At 37.9% G+C, this 17,887-nt stretch overlaps 3 protein-coding genes across 5 annotated transcripts; all 3 read left to right on the forward strand.

The window, feature by feature from the left end:
* The first annotated feature begins 1,272 nt into the window (after positions 1–1,272).
* Positions 1,273–7,312, forward strand: LOC125187288. 3 transcript variants are annotated; one of them, XM_048083843.1, is made up of 3 exons: positions 1,273–1,662; positions 2,663–3,549; positions 3,718–4,815. In XM_048083843.1, exons 2-3 carry the CDS (start codon positions 2,668–2,670, stop codon positions 4,693–4,695), a joined length of 1,860 nt encoding a protein of 619 aa, XP_047939800.1. In that variant the 5' UTR covers positions 1,273–1,662; positions 2,663–2,667; the 3' UTR covers positions 4,696–4,815. The 3 variants fall into 3 exon arrangements, 2 of the variants coding, with proteins under 2 accessions (XP_047939800.1, XP_047939799.1); XR_007170590.1 differs by lacking the exons at positions 2,663–3,549; positions 3,718–4,815 and adding an exon at positions 6,978–7,312; XM_048083842.1 differs by having other exon boundaries at positions 2,663–4,815.
* Positions 7,313–10,321: 3,009 nt separating this feature from the next.
* LOC125189662 lies at positions 10,322–11,580 on the forward strand. Its single transcript, XM_048086916.1, has 4 exons — positions 10,322–10,468; positions 10,577–10,684; positions 10,737–10,984; positions 11,070–11,580. The coding sequence occupies exons 1-4, from the start codon at positions 10,322–10,324 to the stop codon at positions 11,578–11,580; spliced, it is 1,014 nt and encodes a 337-aa protein (XP_047942873.1).
* Positions 11,581–13,602: 2,022 nt separating this feature from the next.
* On the forward strand, positions 13,603–15,219 carry LOC125189663. Its single transcript, XM_048086917.1, has one exon. It carries the CDS (start codon positions 13,603–13,605, stop codon positions 15,217–15,219), a length of 1,617 nt encoding a protein of 538 aa, XP_047942874.1.
* Positions 15,220–17,887: the final 2,668 nt, after the last annotated feature.

Below are 17,887 nucleotides of genomic sequence, written 5' to 3' on the forward strand. Positions count from 1 at the left end.
CTATATAGAATCATTGAAGGATTGCAGCAGTGGCTCTAACAGGTCAGTTTTTTAGCCCATAACGGTTAGCCTCATCATATGCAATCTTAATAAGTGAAATTGAATGGGTCTATATTGACTTAGTGATAAAGTGAATAATATGCAAGTCCAAAAGTTTTTGGTTTGAGTCTATCGCGTTACAATTTTTTAAATTTTCTACTATCTCTAACATGAAAGTTAAAAATAATTTTATTTTTTCATTATTACATCTACCAAAAATAGTATTTCAGTCATTTTTTTTTTCTATAAATATTCTTACTTTACCTAATTTTCATTAAAATCAGTATTATCCACTACCAAGGCGCTATATCTATCTAGACGGATATAATGTTTATTTAACGATAAAAAAAATTAAGTGCAATTGAAGTAGTCACCATTCTCCTATATTTTTACTCCCTTTCGTTTCATTCAAAGCGAATCATTTTTTTTTTCAATACACAATTTTATTTTGTTACTCTCTTCGTATCATGCAAAGTGAATTATTTATTTTTCAATCACATGATTTTTGTAGTATTATTTAGTGTGTTACATGGAGAGAGAATGACGTTTTTATTTTTATGAATATTTCATTTTATATGGGACTGACGAAGTATAAAATAAATTACTGATATTTGTTCCAAATTAAAGCCTTAAGGCCTATTAATATTAGATAAATGGAGTAAATAATAGTATTAAGCCTGATATTTGTGTTCTTTGATTATCTTCGAAGGCAACTGTGGCTCACCTGCAAGTAGAAGAACTTATTGCCTAAAATCCACTTGTGCTCCTTTCCCTCGATTCAAATGCAAGACGATAAATAATTTATTCAATAAAGTGATGAATCAACATACATCTTCAGGATTTAAAAACTGGAAAGAAAGTTTATATTTTAAAATTATTTTTTATTTAATTAAATTCCTATAACATATACTACTAGTACTTAATTCAGTATTCATAAAACAAAACCAAAAAATTAGAAAGATGGAGACTTGCAAACTACTCGCAACTCGAGTTTATATTCATTTTATAACATTAGGCATCTCATATAATTTTCTATAAAAATTTTGGTCTAAAATTACTTAACATTGGCATTATAAATTCTCGAAGCAAAGAAACACTAGGCGTTCAAAGTCGTTTAAATTCTCGAAGAAATTAAACATTAGGCGTTAATAGTCTTCTAGAAACGCGACTTCCACGTACAAAACTTGAAGGTGATTAAACTGAAAATAACCGAATTGATGACGTGTCAGCTTCTTTCCTTCCTTCCTTCCATCTTCTAAAACGGTTTCCAGCCACTTGAAAATTGGAAAATCCATCGTTCGTGAAAAATCACCAAATTACCCTCGATCTCGAAGCTGATTTCAAACCGGCTTCCATGCCCATTACGGTAATTTTAAATCCAATTATCCTTCACCGATCAAAGCATTGCCATAGACGCATGAACTCGTCAACCACAGCTCAATTTTCCCAAAAAATAAAAGAAAATAAAATAAAAAGGAGTGGTCTTTAGCAGGATGCATTGCTTGACTCTGAAGGTTTTCAATGATTGTCGGCGGGTCGGTTCAGAAGCTGCGTAGTCCGGGTTTGGGCTCGGGCCCGGTTCAGTTAGATTCGAGCCAGATGGAAGTTTCTATAAAATTAGAGGTGTTTTTTCTTCTTCTTTTATCTTCAAAATTTAATTCATAGAATGCAAATCATGTGAATTGTATTTTAGCTAATTTGGTGGAAACCATGCAGCATTTCTGAAGTTGAATTATTAATCATGATTTTGTGTATTAGTTGGTGAATTGATTTCTTGAACTGAACTTGTTATGTCAATTATTTTATTGAAAATGTGTAATTATAGTTATTTATAGAGTAAATAACTATATTGGTCCAAAACATATGATCAAAACACGAATTTGGTACAAAACACAATTTTTGGAAAATTTCATAACAAATAAAATCCTTGTAGGAGTGGTCATTTTTTGACTGTTCCGTTAGCTTTTTGACGGAACCATTAAAAAAAGGACTAATTCGGTGATATTTTTATTTGTTATCAAATTCGTATTTTGGTCGTATGTTTAGGACCTGAATTGGTATGTACTCTTATTTATATTGACATAGCTTTATATGCATTCCACAATAATGGGAGTGTAACTTGGTGAAAGTTTCCTCCACCACAAAGGCAAAACCAAAGAAATTGAGAAAAAATTGTTCTTGACCAAGAACTAGGAATAATGAACTAAAGAATGCCACCGATCTTTGAAAAAAACATCGTCCTTTCATTGAAAAATTAATTTTTCATAGATGACTTTTGTTAATAGACAAAGTCTTGGTACTCTTTTGATTGAAACAGCACAAGTTGGTGAATATGAATAAGAATAATGTGTGGTACAACCGTACAATCAAAACCAAAGAGAAGTAGAAATCGAATCGATAGAGCTAGCTTTCGAGCTCATGGATTCACCCTCACAACTTCTAAAAAAAGTGCAAGCTTCACTTGACTCAACCATGCCATGGATTGGCATGTATATTGCAGCAGCCTCTGCTGTGTGCACACTTGCAATGGCGGCCGATGCTTTCATTGGCTTCCGAGGCAGAAAGTATTGGCTCCCGTGTAAGTATTTTTCCCTCAACGCTTTCTCCCTCGTACTGCTGACAGTTGCCATGAAGCTGCCCGTGGATTTAACGAGCCTGGACCTCAGCTTTGATCATAGATTTGCGAGAATGAGCAGCCTTGTTTTGATGTCATGTAGCATGAGTAATTTCATGACATCTTTGGGATCCATGGAGAGTAATGAGATTGTACCGAACATGGCAGCTTTAGGCATTCTAGTCCTCACTGTTGCTGGAAATATAGTCATTCATACGATTCAGATGCGTAGCTCTGGATCCGTGTTGTATTTCGTGCTGCCACAGCAGGTAACCTCTTCTGTCATCATGCTCCTCTTTCTTGTGACGCTATGTTGTATGTCGTTGATGGTTCCGGGAGCTAAGAGATACATAGGATTGAAGTATGATGAAATGCAAGAATTAGTTTCGAATAGACAAGTGGAGTGGGGAAGGTTTAGTAGTGTTGAAGTTGAAAATATGGTGAAAGGGTATTGGGTGATGGCTCAAACTAGCTGCCCTCAGTTTGTTCTAGCAAGGTCTGCCGTTTCTTCTATTTCTGGACTTATGTGTCTTCTCACTGCTCTAGTTTTGGTAGAAGCTCGGTTTGGGAAAAATAGCCTCGAAACTCTAGGGGCTCGGCTTGTAGAAGATAGTCTTGATACGAACAATGATGTTGTGTTTCTTGCTTCAAACTATGACTGGTCCGTTGGCTGGATTTTAAACATTCAGTCTGTGGGAGTGGCGATTGGAAGTATTGCTCCTCTGTTGAGATGGTTTGCTGCTTCGTGGTTCAAGATTTCTGAGACGGAGCGAAGGAGCTTCAGAGACGAACTCAAGGTTGACAAGTACTGGACTTGGAGGCTGGTAGAGTGGAGAGACAGATCACTTCCGTTTCAAGTTCAAAATCGCGTATGCAGGAAGTTGCTTCGTGATGCTGTAAGATTCGTTATGAATTTCTGCATTCGAGTTCAGGTTCTGTTTGTTTTAGCTAGCAAACTAGTTCTGTTCATCTCTGCTAGATTTGGTAGTGCAGTTTTCTTTTGTTTTTGCAAGGATGAAAGTCCTGTTTTAGTGCCTATATCCGAATCAAGTGATGAAACACAGGTGGATTTTAGGCAATATGTTATTCTACTTGAAGGTGAGCCGCAGTTGCCTTATAAAATCCTCAACAACATCTGCAACGAGGCGGATAGGCTGATACAAGTAGGCGAAAAAAGGCGGCCCGAGAATCTGATCCAACTTCTAAAGAAATCTTTAAGCTTCGATGGAGTGGGACGATTCGACAGCAGCGAAATCCCAAGCTTGCATTCTCAAGAGCCTCCGAATTGCTGGTCTCTGCCTGTGGTGACTTTAACAGCCATTTCAGTTGCTCTTCTCAGCATTGATGATGAGAATGCTAGCCAGTTATTGGTCTGTATCAGCGAGGGCTTGCCTATCGTGAAGCTTATCGAGGAAACACTAGACATAACCGGAGAGTTTGAAAGCATCAGAAAAGCAGCGGTTGTGGTTTGGGATGGCGTTGAATTGTACAAAAAATGGGATGGCACAGATTTGAAGAGCACGAGACTAAGAGGCGCAACGCACAAGGAAACACTGCAAAAGCTCTCTAACATTGCAGAGAAGACTGTGAGGAAATTTGTGACTAAAACAAGAGATATTCTAATGCAGAACCCTTTAAACTGGCCTGCTAGAATTATAGCTGCTAACTCAATGTACAGGATTACTCAGACGATCTTGCTAGGAATGGGAGATGGCGAGAACCAAGGCGGTGATGAGCTATTTGAGAGTATATCCATTACCATCTCGGATATACTTGCAGCGTGCCTCACCAATCTAGTGCAGGTCATAACATTAAAGTGTCGCAGAAACAACATCAAAGAAAGGGAAGAAAGTGTGAGGCGAGCAGCGATTCTTCTTGGTGAGAGCAAAAAGATTCTTGAAATTCTGCAGCAGCGTGAGCTTCCGAGTTTGGATGCGGAGAAAGCTGCTAAGATTGACGAGTGGAGGACATCCATGGTGTTGGATGTTGAAATTCCTTTGGCATCTGTTTTTGCATCAAGTGGCAATGAAATAATAGTGTAATAACAATTTTATGCTTATCTGTTTCCAAATCCCACATCAGTACTAGTCTCTTGTACAGTAATATTTATAGGTGCTTTGTACAGTAATAGAAAAATATTTTTTCTCTAACATGTTCCTATAATTTTCAACGTGTGTCTATATTTTATTGTTTTACATGGTATATGTCTTATTTTATTTACCAACATGGGACTAATATTCGAGAACATATTTTTCTGCACAACAAAGAAATGGAGAAAAGTTATTCTTGATTGCAGTAGTGTTTTATTCAATACACGTTGCATGTTCTAGACCTAGCATTTTAAAGGCATCAAAGATGAGAGTCATTAACACTACCATTTTAAAGGAATAAAGAAAAAGGTATATGATTTTCATTGAAATAGGAAGTTGGTAAATGGCTAGATAACAAGCAAAATCAAAAAGAAGTAGAAATCAAAACGATAGAGTTGGCTTTCGAGCTCATGGCTACACCCCCAGAACAAGATTTAGTTAAAGAGGTGCAACATTCACTTGATTCAACAATGCCATGGATAGGCATGTATATTGCAGCAGCTTCTGCAGTCTGCACACTTGCAATGGCAGCCGATGCTTTCATTGGCTTCCGAAGCAAAAAGTATTGGCTCCCGTGTAAGTATTTCACTCTCAACGCTTTCTCCCTCACACTCTTAGCAGTAGCCATGAAACTACCCGTAGATCTAACAAGCTTGGAAATGACCGCCATTGACATATTTGCAAGGATTAGCAGCCTTGTTTTGATGTCGACTGCTATGAATAATTTCATGACATCATTGGATTCTATGGAGAATAACGATATTGTACTAAACATGGCAGCTTTAGGCATTCTAGTCATCACTATTGCTGGAAATGTCATCATTCATATTGTTGAGATCCTTAGCTCTGGACCTATGTCATCTGTGATTCAGTCCCAACAGATTGCATTTGCTGCCTTCATGCTCCTCTTCCTTGTGACGTTATGTTCTGTATCGTTGATGGTTCCAGGAGCCAAAAGATACATAGGATTGAAGTATAATGAAATGCACAAATCGGTCACAAATCGAAGATTTAGTAGTGTTGAACTTGAAAATATGGTAAAAGCGTATTGGGTGATGGCTGCAACTAGCAGCCCTCAGTTTGTTCTTGCAAGGTCTGCCATTTCTTCTATTTCAGGACTCTTGTGTGTTTTCACAGCTCTATTTTTCGCAGAAGTTTGGATTAAAAAATTCCTTATTCAGTACGATGCTGGTCTCATAAAAAATTTAGAGATTCATGATTCGGATCATAGCTGGTCCGTAGTATGGATTTTTATCATTCAGATTATTGGAGTGGCAATGGGAACTATTGCTCCTCTGTTGAGATGGTTTGTTGTTTTTTGGTTCAAGATTTCTGAGACAGAACGAAAGAGCTTAAGAGATGATGTCAAGGTGGACAAGTACTGGACTTGGAGGCTAGTCGAGTGGAGAGACGGATCACTTCCTTTTCAACTTCAAAACCGCGCTTGCAAGAAGTTGCTTCGAAATGCTATAAGATTTGTACTGAATTTCTTCATAGGGGTTCAGATTCTCTTTGTATTGGCTGCCAAACTAGTTCTGTTCCTCCCTGCTATATTTGTTAGAACAGTCTTCTTTCTTGTGTTTCTGCAAGAATAAAAGACCTGTTTCAGTGGGAGCACATGTTGGTTTTAACCAATATGTTATTCTACTTGAAGGTGAGCCACAATTGCCTTCTATAATCCTTAAGAACATCTGCAACGAGGCGGATAAGCTGATAAAAGTAGGCCAAAAAAAGCAGCCCAAGGATCTGATCCAATTTCTAAACAAATCTTCAAACTTCAACGGGGTGGGACGATTTGACAGCAGAGAAATCCCAAGTTTGCATTCTCTAGAACCTCCAAATTGCTGGTCTATGCCCGTGGTGACTTTGACAGCCATTTCACTTGCTCTTCTCAACTTTGCAGACGAGAAGGCTAACCAGTTAATGGTTTGCATTAGTGAGGGCTTGCCCATTGTGAAGCTTATTGAGGAAACTCTAGACAGATCCGGAGAGTTAGAAAGCATCAGAAAAGTAGCAGTTGTGGTTTGGGAAGGTGTTGAAATGTACAAAAAATGGGATGAGATGGATTTGGAGAGCACGAGAGTGAGAGGAGCAACACACAAGGAAACAGTTCAAAACCTCTCTACCATTGCTAAAAAGATTGTGACAAATTTTATGCCTCAAAAGAGTGATATTCTAATGCAGAACCCTCTAAACTGGCCTATTAGAGTTATAACAGCTAACTCACTGTACAGGATTACTCAGACGATCTTGCTGGGAATGGGAGATGGCGAGAACCCTAGGTGGTGATGAGCTAGTTGAGAGTATATCCATCACAATCTCGGATATATTAGCCGCATGCCTCACCAATGTAGCGCAAGTCATAACGTTGAAGTGTCACAGAGAGGACATCAGAGAAAGGGAAGAAAGAGTGAGGCGAGCTGCAATTCTTCTTGGTGAAAGCAAGGAGATTCTTGAAATTCTGCAGCAGCATGAGCTTCCGAGTTTGGATGTGGAGAAAGCTGCTAAGATTGACGAGTGGAGGGCATCCATGGCACAGGATCATATAGTATAGTACTAATTTTCATGTAATTTATTTATTTTCAGTTATATGATGTTTTTTTTTTATCATGTGTGGTTATAACTTTTATTTGTTTTGGGATTTCAGTTGTAAAATAAAATGTGTGTTCTTATCGATGTTTGTTATAACTTTTTATATGCTTTTGCTTAACGATGAAACAAATTAACCCTAATCCTATATGAAAAAGCTAATGTAAAGGTAAATTTAATCTAAGAAGGAAATCGAGTCGGAGACAACAACTAACAAATTACTAATTAATAAAATAATCAAAAGACAAACTTAAACTAAATTAATAGCAAGACCAACGCTCGTACATGCAGACGTCCATTTCCCATTCAAACTCTCTAGCTGGGCCTTAAAATTCGGCCCAGAAACTATCATGGTATTGGGCCCTTAACTCTATGGCCTACATGTTATTCAGAAGTATAGTATTTTACACTATTAAAATCATGAGAAGTAAAATTAGGTGATTGTTTAGATTATTCTAGATATGTGATTCTCTAACAAGTGTTCAACTGCGGGAAGAGTAAAATTAAACATAATCCTTATTTGACTAGAATGTAAAATTACTTGTACTCCCTCGGTCCCATTACAGGTGAGGCGTGTCTTTTTGGCCGTTGTTTTGCAAATTGATAATAAATAGTTAAAATGAAGAGAAAATAAAATAAGAGAGAATAATATAAAAGAGAGTCGGATATAGAATATTACTTTACTTACTTTACTTTATCTCTACTCTAACTATTTATTAGTATCATATTTGCAAAACAACGTCCGAGTTGGAACGCCTCACTTGTAGCGGGATGGAGGGAGGAGTAATTCTTAATCAAGTTAGGATCCATTAGTTTGAGTTTAATGGTGAAAGAAAATTATGTTTAAAAGAAGCTTGACCCTTGCCCTATGTTTAAAAGAAGCTTGACCCTTGCCCACTCCGCTTCGTTAGTGTCAGAGATCATGTTCTTGAACAACGGTAAGTGTATAATACTCATAGCCTTTATGTTCAGTAACTCTCGCTCGTCAAAATCCGTCTTAGTAACAATGGTTATATATGAATTGGGTAACTATAGATGAAAATTAGGATGAATTGAATGATAAAAAAATAAAAATATGAAAAATGGGCAAAAAGCGGCTAGTTTTTTTTCTTTTTTCGGGAAGTGTCCAATATTTTTTTTTCATTTTCGAATCTTCCGAATTAAAAAAAATTAGTTAAAGAGGTCAGATTTTTTATTTTTATTTTGTCTAGTTTAATTAATCAAATCCAAAACACCGTGTCTCTGAATAGTATATATGATGCTTAGTATATGATAGTCAGTTGCAATTTTATTCCCAGTATTCAAAATCCTGGAACTGACCTTTAGTTATACTAGATCTACCTTTAGTTTATACTAGATCTACCCAGTAAACTGTAGATATTTTTAGTACTAATAAATAGTGCATCAGCGCCTTGCCGAGACGGGCCACCCGCAACGTTGGCTCGCCCACCGAGCCAGCTTAGGGCTGTGTTGCGCGTGCCCTTAGACTGATTTTTTGGGTATTACAGCTCACCTCTCTTTAAGAAATTTGGTACTCAGAATTTTTATATAAATCTGAATATTGCATTCATATCACACCGTCTTGTTCATCCATAACTTCTCTTTATATCTCTATCTTAAAATTTTATTATTGACACTGAACTTGATTTTTATGAGACTAATATAAAAAATGAAACTGTAGGTAATCTTCCCATTTCATCTACAAAAGTCAGCTCATTGATACATGCATGTTATACCATTCTCTCCAAAATTTTAGTGACATTCATATTTTTCTATTATTTCCAACGGTATTTAGTTAGCGCAAGTACGTAAATCATACAATGAAAAGAAAAGAATAAAAAAGATAAAAGTGAAGATAGAAAAGACAGGTCGTGGTTGATTGAGATAAAATAACTGCGACATGCACGTTGCTTGTTCCACATCTAGCTAGCATTTTAAAGGCATCCACTTTTTTCAAAAGAAAAGAGAATGGATATGATCCCCCTGGCCCCTTCATATCATAACCAATAGTGGACAACACTAATAGAAAGACTATTGATTAAATGTGAATTACTACTATATAAAGTTCAGGCTCAGGGAACGGAAAGAAAGAGAAGTAGAAATCGAATCAATAGAGTTAGCTTTCTAGCTCATGGCTTCTTCCGAAACACCAATTGGGACGGAATATCTGGACCAAGTGCAAGCATCACTTGATTCAACAATGCCGTGGATAGGCATGTACATTGCAGCACACTTGCAATGGCGGCCGATGCTTTCAGTGGCTTCAGAAGCAAAAAGTATTGGCTTCCCTGTAAGTATATCTCTCTTAACGCTTTCTCCCTCACACTCTTAGCAGTGGCCATGAAACTACCCGTAGATTTAACAAACCTGGAAAAAACCATCAATGATAATCTCGCAAGGATTAGCAGCCTCGTTTTGATGTCGACTGCTATGAGTAATTTCATGACATCTTTGGGTGGCATGGATAATAATGAGATTTTACTAAACATGGCAGCTTTAGGCATTCTTGTCATCACTATTGCTGAAAATGTATGCATTCATCTTGTTCAGATGTGTGGCTTTCCGTATGTGTTATATGTGTTGCTACCCCAACAGGCTACATATGTTGCCTTCATGCTCTTCTTCCTTGTGATTTTATGTTGTATGTCGTTGATGGTTGCTGGAGCTAGAATAGACATAGGATTGAAGTATGATGAAATTCATTGTGCAGTTTTGGCTAGACAAGTACAGTACTGGGGAAGGTTTAGTGTTGGTGATGTCGAAAATATGGTGAAAGGGTATTGGGTGATGGCTCAAACTAATAGTTCTCAGTTAGTTCTTGCAACTTCTGCCATTTCTCATATTTCAGGCCCTCTTGTGTCTTTTTGTGGCTCTGTTTTTGTTAATAGCTCGGATTAGAAATAGTCCTGTAGTTTCGGTTGCGAGTTGGAAAACCCACAATTATTTTTGGTCTGGTACTTCAAACTGTGGCTGGTCCGTCAGCTAGATTATGAACATTGAGTGTGTTGGAGTGGTAATTGGAATTATTGCTCCTCTGATGAGATGGTTTGCTGCTTTGTGGTTCAAGATATCTCAGACGGAACGAAGGAGCTTCAGAGATGAAGTCAAGGTTGGCAAGTACTGGACTTGGATGCTGGTCTAATGGAGAGACGGATCACTTCCTTTTCAAGTACAAAACCACGCATGCAAGAAGCTTCTTCGTGGTGCACTAAGAATTATTCTGAATTTCTTCATCGGTGTTCAGATCCTCTTTGTTTTGGCTGCCAAACTAGTTTTGTTCCTCTCTGCTAAATTTGGTAGTGCAGTTTTCTTGTGTTTCTGCAGCTGCAAGAACAAAAGACCTGCTTTAGAGGCAAGGGAAGGAGCACAAGTGGATTTTAAGAAATATGTACTTCTACTTGAAGGTAATCCTCAAGAACATCTGCAATGAGGTGGATAAGCTGATAAAAGTAGGCCAAAAAAAGCAGCCCAAGGAGCATCTGATGCTACTTCTCAAGAAATCTTCAAGCTTCGTTGGAGTGGCACAGTTTGACAACGGAAGACTTCGAGGTTTGCACATTCCAGAACCTCCAAAATGCTGGGCTCTGCTCGTGGTGACTTCGACAGCCATTTCAGTTGCTCTTACCAACATTGCTGATGAGAAGGTTAACCAGTTATAGGATTCTATTCGTCAAGGGCTGCCCATAGTGGAGCTTATCGAGGAAACTCTAGACAACTGGATTGTTAAAAAGCATCAGAAAAGCAGCAGGTGAATTTTGGGATGGAGTTGAAAAGTACAGAAAATGGGATAAGACCGATTTGAAGAGCACGGAACTTCGATCACTTTCTTATAATGCAGAAAAGATTGTAGAAGAATTTATGGTTGGAAATAAAGATGATCTAAAGCAGAACCCTCTAAACTGGCTTGCTAGAGTTATAGCTGCTAACTCAATGTACAGGATTTCTAAAACGATCTTGCTACCATTGCGATATGATGAGCACCTAGATGATGATGTGCTATTTGAGAGTATATCCATCCAAATCTCGGATATACTAGCAGCGTGCCTCACCAATCTAGTGCAGGTCATAACATTGAAGTGTCACACGAACAACATCAAAGAAATGGAAGAGAGTGTGAGGCGAGCAGCAATTCTTCTTGGTGAGACTAAAACGATACTTGAAATTGTGCAGCAGCAATTTAAGCTTCCGAGTTTGGATGTGGAGAGGGCTGCTAAGATTGGAGTGGAGGAAGCTCTGGATATAGTATAGTACTAATTTTCATGTCGTTTATCTATTTTCAGTTATATGATGTTTCTTATCATGCGTGGTTATCATTTTTACTATCTGTTTTGGGATTTTCCTTGCAAATAAAATGTGTGCTCTTATCAATGTAGGCTATAACTTTTTATATGCTTTTGATTCTTAACATCGTATATATACCAAGGAAACTAGCAATTTAATATTGAGAAAATATGGTTTATGTGTACGATGCCACAAATGGGATTGGATGTCTGTTTAATGAGTCATATACTCCCCCGGTCGCAAAATGTTGTCTATGTTTGACTTAGCACGGGTTTAAGAAATGTGAAGAAAGTGAATGAAAAAAATTAGCAGAATGTGAGCCTCCTATTTATATATTCCCTCCGTCCCACTTCATGTGAGGCAAAACTTTTGGGCATAGGTTTTTAGGAGTGAAATAAAGTAGAGAGAAAATAGGAGATCAGATGCAGTAAGAGAGATAAAGTGTTGCTTTTTGCCATAAAATGTCTTACTTATAGTTGGACGGTCTAAAAATGAATATGCCTCACTTATAATGGAACGGAGGAAGTATTAATTATAAATAGAATATCAGTATAACAAGTTAATGGAATGTGGAGTCTAATGACCAAAAATAGGGAAAGCCAAAGTAGACAATATTTAGGTAATAGACCAAAATGACAAAAATAGATAACATTTCACTGACGACAAAGAGATTAAAAGCTATGCTCTGAGCACTAGGAAGAGGTGTAATTTGAATTACAAAAACATGTTGTTCAAAAGACTAACGCAACAAATTAACCCTAGTCTTATACGAAAAAGCTAATTTAAAGATAAATCTAATCTAGGAAGAAGGGAATCACTCCTACATAAAAGAGTCAAAAAGATGCTAATTAAAACTATAGTCATAACAAGACAAACTCTTGTGCTTGCAGACGTCCATTTCCCATGCACACTATAGCTGGTTAGAACTAGACTACTCTCGCATGGGCTTTAACAAAAGGGCCCAATAAGGCCCTGGCCCATATATTATTTTATTTTAGAAACACGAGAACATAAAATTAGGAATGACTTCAAGCAATGATCGGACTCATTAGTTTTAGTTTGATTTTGATGTAAATGGTGAAAGAAAATTATATACTATAAAATAAGCTTGACCCTTTCCCACTCGGGTTCAATCGTGTCAGATATCATGTTCTTCAACAGCGATAAGCGTATAACATTCATCGCTTTTATGTTCAGTAACTCTCACTCTGCAAAATCCTTCTTCCCCGACTTTTCTTTTAGCGACTGGCATGGGTCGTTGCCATTGACGTAGTCATCGATCAGCATAATAAAATTTTGATTCATAAACCTTTTCAACTGAAATTATTCCATCATCCATCGCTGTTATTGCTCCGTGTGAATCTGATCACTATATGTCAATTGGTGAAAATAAGATACACAATTAAGAAAATAATAAATAATGTGACCAAGTCATGGATCTTTCACTATAGAATTTCTGACAAAAATAATTAATGTAGGCTTAACAAGTTACAATTTGAGAACTAATATTTCTACAAATTTTCTATCTCTAATTCTAACTAAGACTCTCTTCGCTCCACTAGTATTGGACATATGAGTTAGTTATTTCATTTTTTTTGGTAAAATACATGGTTTATGAAATCTTCTCGTCTAATACTAACTGGGTATTGTTGCAATCGACAATCCGAACAACTGGTATTAGAGCCAGGTCGAGTGGGCCCCAGGATGGCTTATTCGGATTGTTGGCTGCAACAATAGTTTGATATTGTCCACTACATGTACGACCTGGAGGAAAAGGTGAACACAATTATAAGGTTTAGAATATCAATATACTCGATTAGTATTCAATTTACTATTTAGAGTTTTTTTTTGGTTTTTTTATTATGACAAGTACTAACTACAGTGACTCTTTTGATACTCTTTTGATTGAGCCAAGAGTCTGTGGTAGTGTGGTACAACCAAAATCCAAGAGAAGCAGAAATCGAAACAATCGCGCAAGCTTTCGAGCTCATGGATTATACTACTGCAGAGCAAGATTCACTTGATTCACCTATGCCATGGATAGGAATGTATATCGTAGCAGCTTCTGCCGTCTGCACACTTGCAATGGCGGCCGATGCTTTCATTGGCTTCCGAAGCAAAAAGTATTGGCTCCTGTGTAACTATTTCTCTCTCAACGCTTTCTCCCTCACAGTTTTAGCTGTAGCCATGAAACTGCCAATAGATCTAACAGACGTGGACATCACTTACGACGATAAAAACGCAAGGATTGGCAGCGTTGTTTTGATGTCGACTGCAATGAGTAATTTCATGACATCTTTGGGTGCCATGGAGAATAATGAGATTGTACTAAACATGGCAGCTTTAGGCATTCTTGTCATCACTATTGCTGGAAATGAAATCATTCATCTTTTTAAGATGCAGAGCTCTGTAACTTTAGAGTTGCTGCCCGAAATGGTTATATCTGTTGTCATCATGTTTTCCTTCCTTTCAACATTATGTTGTATGTCGTTAATGGCTCCAGGAGCCAAGAGATATATAGGGTTGAAGTATAATGAAATGCGTGAATTAGTTTCGAATAGACAAGTAGAGTGGGGAAGGTTTATTGTTGATGAAGTTGAAAATATGGTGAAAGCGTATTGGGTGATGGCTCAAACTAGCAGATCCCAATTCGTTCTCGCAAGGTCTTCCGTTTCTTGTATTTCAGGACTCTTGTTTGTTTTCATAGCTCTATTGTTGGTAGAAGCTCGGTTCGTAAATAGACTTTTGTACTTCCCTTGGCATGAGGAAAGTGGATCAAACTATGGCTGGTCTGTCGGCTGGATTTTAAACACTCAGTCAATTGGAGTGGCAATGGGAACTATTGCTCCGCTGTTGAGATGGTTCGTTGCTTCATGGCTAAAGATTTCTGAGACGGAGCGAAGGAGCTTTAGAAATGAACTCAAGGTTGAGAAGTACTGGACTTGGAGGCTCGTGGAGTGGAGAGACAGATCACTTCCTTTTCAACTTCAAAACCGTTTTTGCAAGATGATTATTCGTGATGCAAGAAGAACTTTGCTGAATTTCTGCATTCGAGTTCAGATTCTCTTTGTTTCAGCTGGAAAATTAGTTTTATTCCTCTCTGCTAGACTTGGTAGTGCAGTTTTCTTGTGTTTCTGCAAAATTAAAAGATCTGTTTTCGCGGAAGGAACCGAATCAAAGGAAGGAGCACAAGTGGATTTCAGGCAATATGTTATTATCCTTGAAGGTGAGCCAGAGTTGCCTTATAAAATCCTCAAGAACATCTGCAACGAGGCGGATAAGCTGATAAAGGTAGGTGACAAAAAGCAGCCCAAGAATCTGATCCAACTTTTCAAGAAATCTTCAAACTTCTGTGGGGTGGGTCGATTCGACAGCAGGCAAGTTCCAAGCTTGCATTCTCAAGAACCTCCAAATTGTTGGTCTCTGCCCGTTGTGACTTTGACAGCTATTTCAGTTGCTCTTACCGGAATCACTTATGAGAAGGCTAACCAGTTATTGGTGTGTGTGAGTGAGGGCTTGCCTATTGTGAAGCTTATCGAGGAAACTCTAGACAGAACCGGAGAGTTAGAAAACATCAGAAAAGTAACGGATGTGGTTTGGGATTGACTCAACTTATTTTAACACAAATAATACCCGCAAGTGTACGGGGCTAGTGTAGCAATTAGCAAGCAAGAGTATTGTTTCCCACAGAGACAAGATTGTATCAACTCAAGTACCACGAACAAATTTCGATTACTATCTAGAAAATCCAAGAGTAATGGTTTTGTTCTAACACTACTATAAGCATATAACAATGAAAAAGAAATTAAAAGTGACGAGAAGAAATAAACACAAGTGAAAAGATACCACAAAGAGGAGAGTAGAGTTTTGGATCCAACTACAATGGAATTGTGTTGTGATTTATTCAACAACTTCGATTACCTATTTTATGTCTCTAGGATTACTAGGAAAGTCGCTAGTCTAGGTTGAGCCCCCTCGCGAGTGTACTCACCCCGTTGATCAACCCTTAATATTGAAGTCTCTTTCTAATATGTTTAGATTGACTCCCTAAAACAAAAGACCCAAGCCTTCCCCTCTCTCGAGTGTAGATAATCAAAGTGATGCTCACTCTTTTATCAAACCTAGATAGGTATCTCTCGATTACAACTGTATAGGTAAATAAACCCAATTGGTAGCTAAGAAATAGAATTGAAAAGACACAAGAATGAACAAAGAAATCACAAGAGCTAAGCAATCAAAAGAAGTCCTTGAATTAATCACAAACATCCATTGTAGTCTTCACCAAAATTCCACAATAAAATTAGCTACTCATGTTCTTCATGAAAACCAAAACAATGGATTCAATCAAATACATCAAAGAAAGCAAATAAATACTTCTGTGGAACGATTCTATGGATTGGAAACTTCAATCTCTCGATTTGTAGTCTTCAATCTTCAAATCTCTCTTCAAAGTGTTCTTGGAGAAGTGTGGAATGTGTTGGAGGCGGTGAGATGTTGAATGATATCAAACCTAGATCCCCTTTTCTTTTTGTTTTTTTCGAGAAATCATGATTGCAGAAACGCTTGCTGCGTTAACGGACCCGGCCGGGTACAATTTCTGCAAAGGAAATTCACCCGGCCGGGTGGTTGTTTTTGGCACCTCACTGACGCTTCAACCGATGCAAGGTTCCACCCGGCCGGGTGGAGTTTTTGAGCTATAAATTCACCTGGTTGGGTGGTACTTTAGAGGCTCCGCTGCCCTCTCCTACCTCCAAACCGGATTTTCACCTTCTTTCCACCTATTTTGCCTAAAACACTCAACGAACCATAAAACTCCAAGTAATGAAATAATTGGCTGGAAATAAACAATTCAAGCAATAAACTCGACATTAAGCATGTCACGACCACTACTCCCTAGTGCTAGTGAGCGTAGCTATTTCGCGACTAAATAATTCTCAATAATCAATGGACAACATAAAAAGGATGAAATCACTTAAATCAATAGTATCAAAGGCATATGGGTACATAGTCAAAACGTGTTCAGAGTATCAAGACTAAGTTCATAGCTTTCTAGCACATAACTCTAGATTTGCAGCGGAAGAGTCCAAGACAAAATAGCACGTATGAAGACATGCTACTTTGGGCTACCTAACTACTTATTTAAAAGCTTGTCCCAACACCTTCGCCTGCTCGTCCACGTTCAACCTGCACATTTGAAAATAACATGCAGGGCTGAGTATTTGATATACTCAGTGGGCACATTGCCAAAAATGGTTCTATCTTTAATTGTCAATGCCACAGTTGAGTGATCACGGGGTTTTACTTAAAAGACCCGAGTCACTAAAATACTTTTCCTTTAGTAAAGATTTGATTGCGCAATCACATAACATAGATATACCATATCTGAAACTGATGTGAACCGGGAATGTGGCCACATTCCACGACGGTCACTGGACCGGCCAACTCCTTTGTTAGCTCACGGTCCCCTCATGTGTACACTAGTCCGAGTAGGGTTTGCGGCCCTACTGGGACCCGAATTCGATTTAACTTAAATTGGCATAGCCAAGCAGATAGGTAATCATAAAACAAAACATGGCATGACAACATACTTGAGCAAAGATTCACATTTTCATACTGAAATCACGTTTTGAAAGAATGCCCACCTCAAAAGCTAAAGCTCCTTCCGAAATTTCCTTAACTTGGTCTTAGATGACGTTCGAAGACGTCCCTTTAGGAAATAAAATGATACTTAATTAGATTTTTGAGATATCCATTAAGCTTAAACATGAATGCATCCTAAGTGCGTGATCGTTTTATTCCTTTTCCTTAATTCATGAGAAGTCCTTGAGCACTAAATAAATCTTGCGATTTAGTTTGGTGTGGAGGTCTACCAATTATTCGTTTAACGAAAGAGCGTTACCTCCTATATATTTTGTTCAAGCACTAAAATAGACTCGAGGTCTATTCATCGTTTAGCGCATAAAATTCTGAAACAAAAAGTATTTATTCGTGCTCTTAAATTAAGGTCCGGAAATTTAACTTAGCTTCGTGGAAATATTTAGCGGACCAATAATTAATTAATCAACGACATAGGAGAGCCCATGATTTAATTAAATTCTTAGCCTATGCTTTTATTTTAGTTGGTGGCCGTCCCGTCCTTTCTCTCCGTTTCACACAACTTTTCCAATTTTCCCTAATTTCACATTCTTAAATCCCTAATTTAGAAAACACAGCAACGGCTTCTTCCCTCTTCTTTTCTCGGCGATTCGCCGGCTTCGTCTCCTCCATCTCAACT

Source organism: Salvia hispanica, chromosome 5 (assembly GCF_023119035.1).
Source record: "Salvia hispanica cultivar TCC Black 2014 chromosome 5, UniMelb_Shisp_WGS_1.0, whole genome shotgun sequence".
In the NCBI taxonomy this organism is placed as follows: Eukaryota; Viridiplantae; Streptophyta; class Magnoliopsida; order Lamiales; family Lamiaceae; genus Salvia; species Salvia hispanica.

Excerpts from the sequence above, each read along its gene's own strand:
- LOC125187288 (XM_048083842.1), top strand. The coding sequence starts at position 2,668 with ATGAAGCTGCCCGTGGATTTAACGAGCCTGGACCTCAGCTTTGATCAT.
- LOC125189662 (XM_048086916.1), top strand. The coding sequence starts at position 10,322 with ATGAACATTGAGTGTGTTGGAGTGGTAATTGGAATTATTGCTCCTCTG. Across the intron at positions 10,685-10,736 it reads ACAAAAGACCTGCTTTAGAG|GTAATCCTCAAGAACATCTG; the intron begins GCAAGGGAAGGA and ends TTCTACTTGAAG. Across the intron at positions 10,985-11,069 it reads GCTGATGAGAAGGTTAACCA|AAAAGCAGCAGGTGAATTTT; the intron begins GTTATAGGATTC and ends AAAAAGCATCAG.
- LOC125189663 (XM_048086917.1), top strand. The coding sequence starts at position 13,603 with ATGGATTATACTACTGCAGAGCAAGATTCACTTGATTCACCTATGCCA.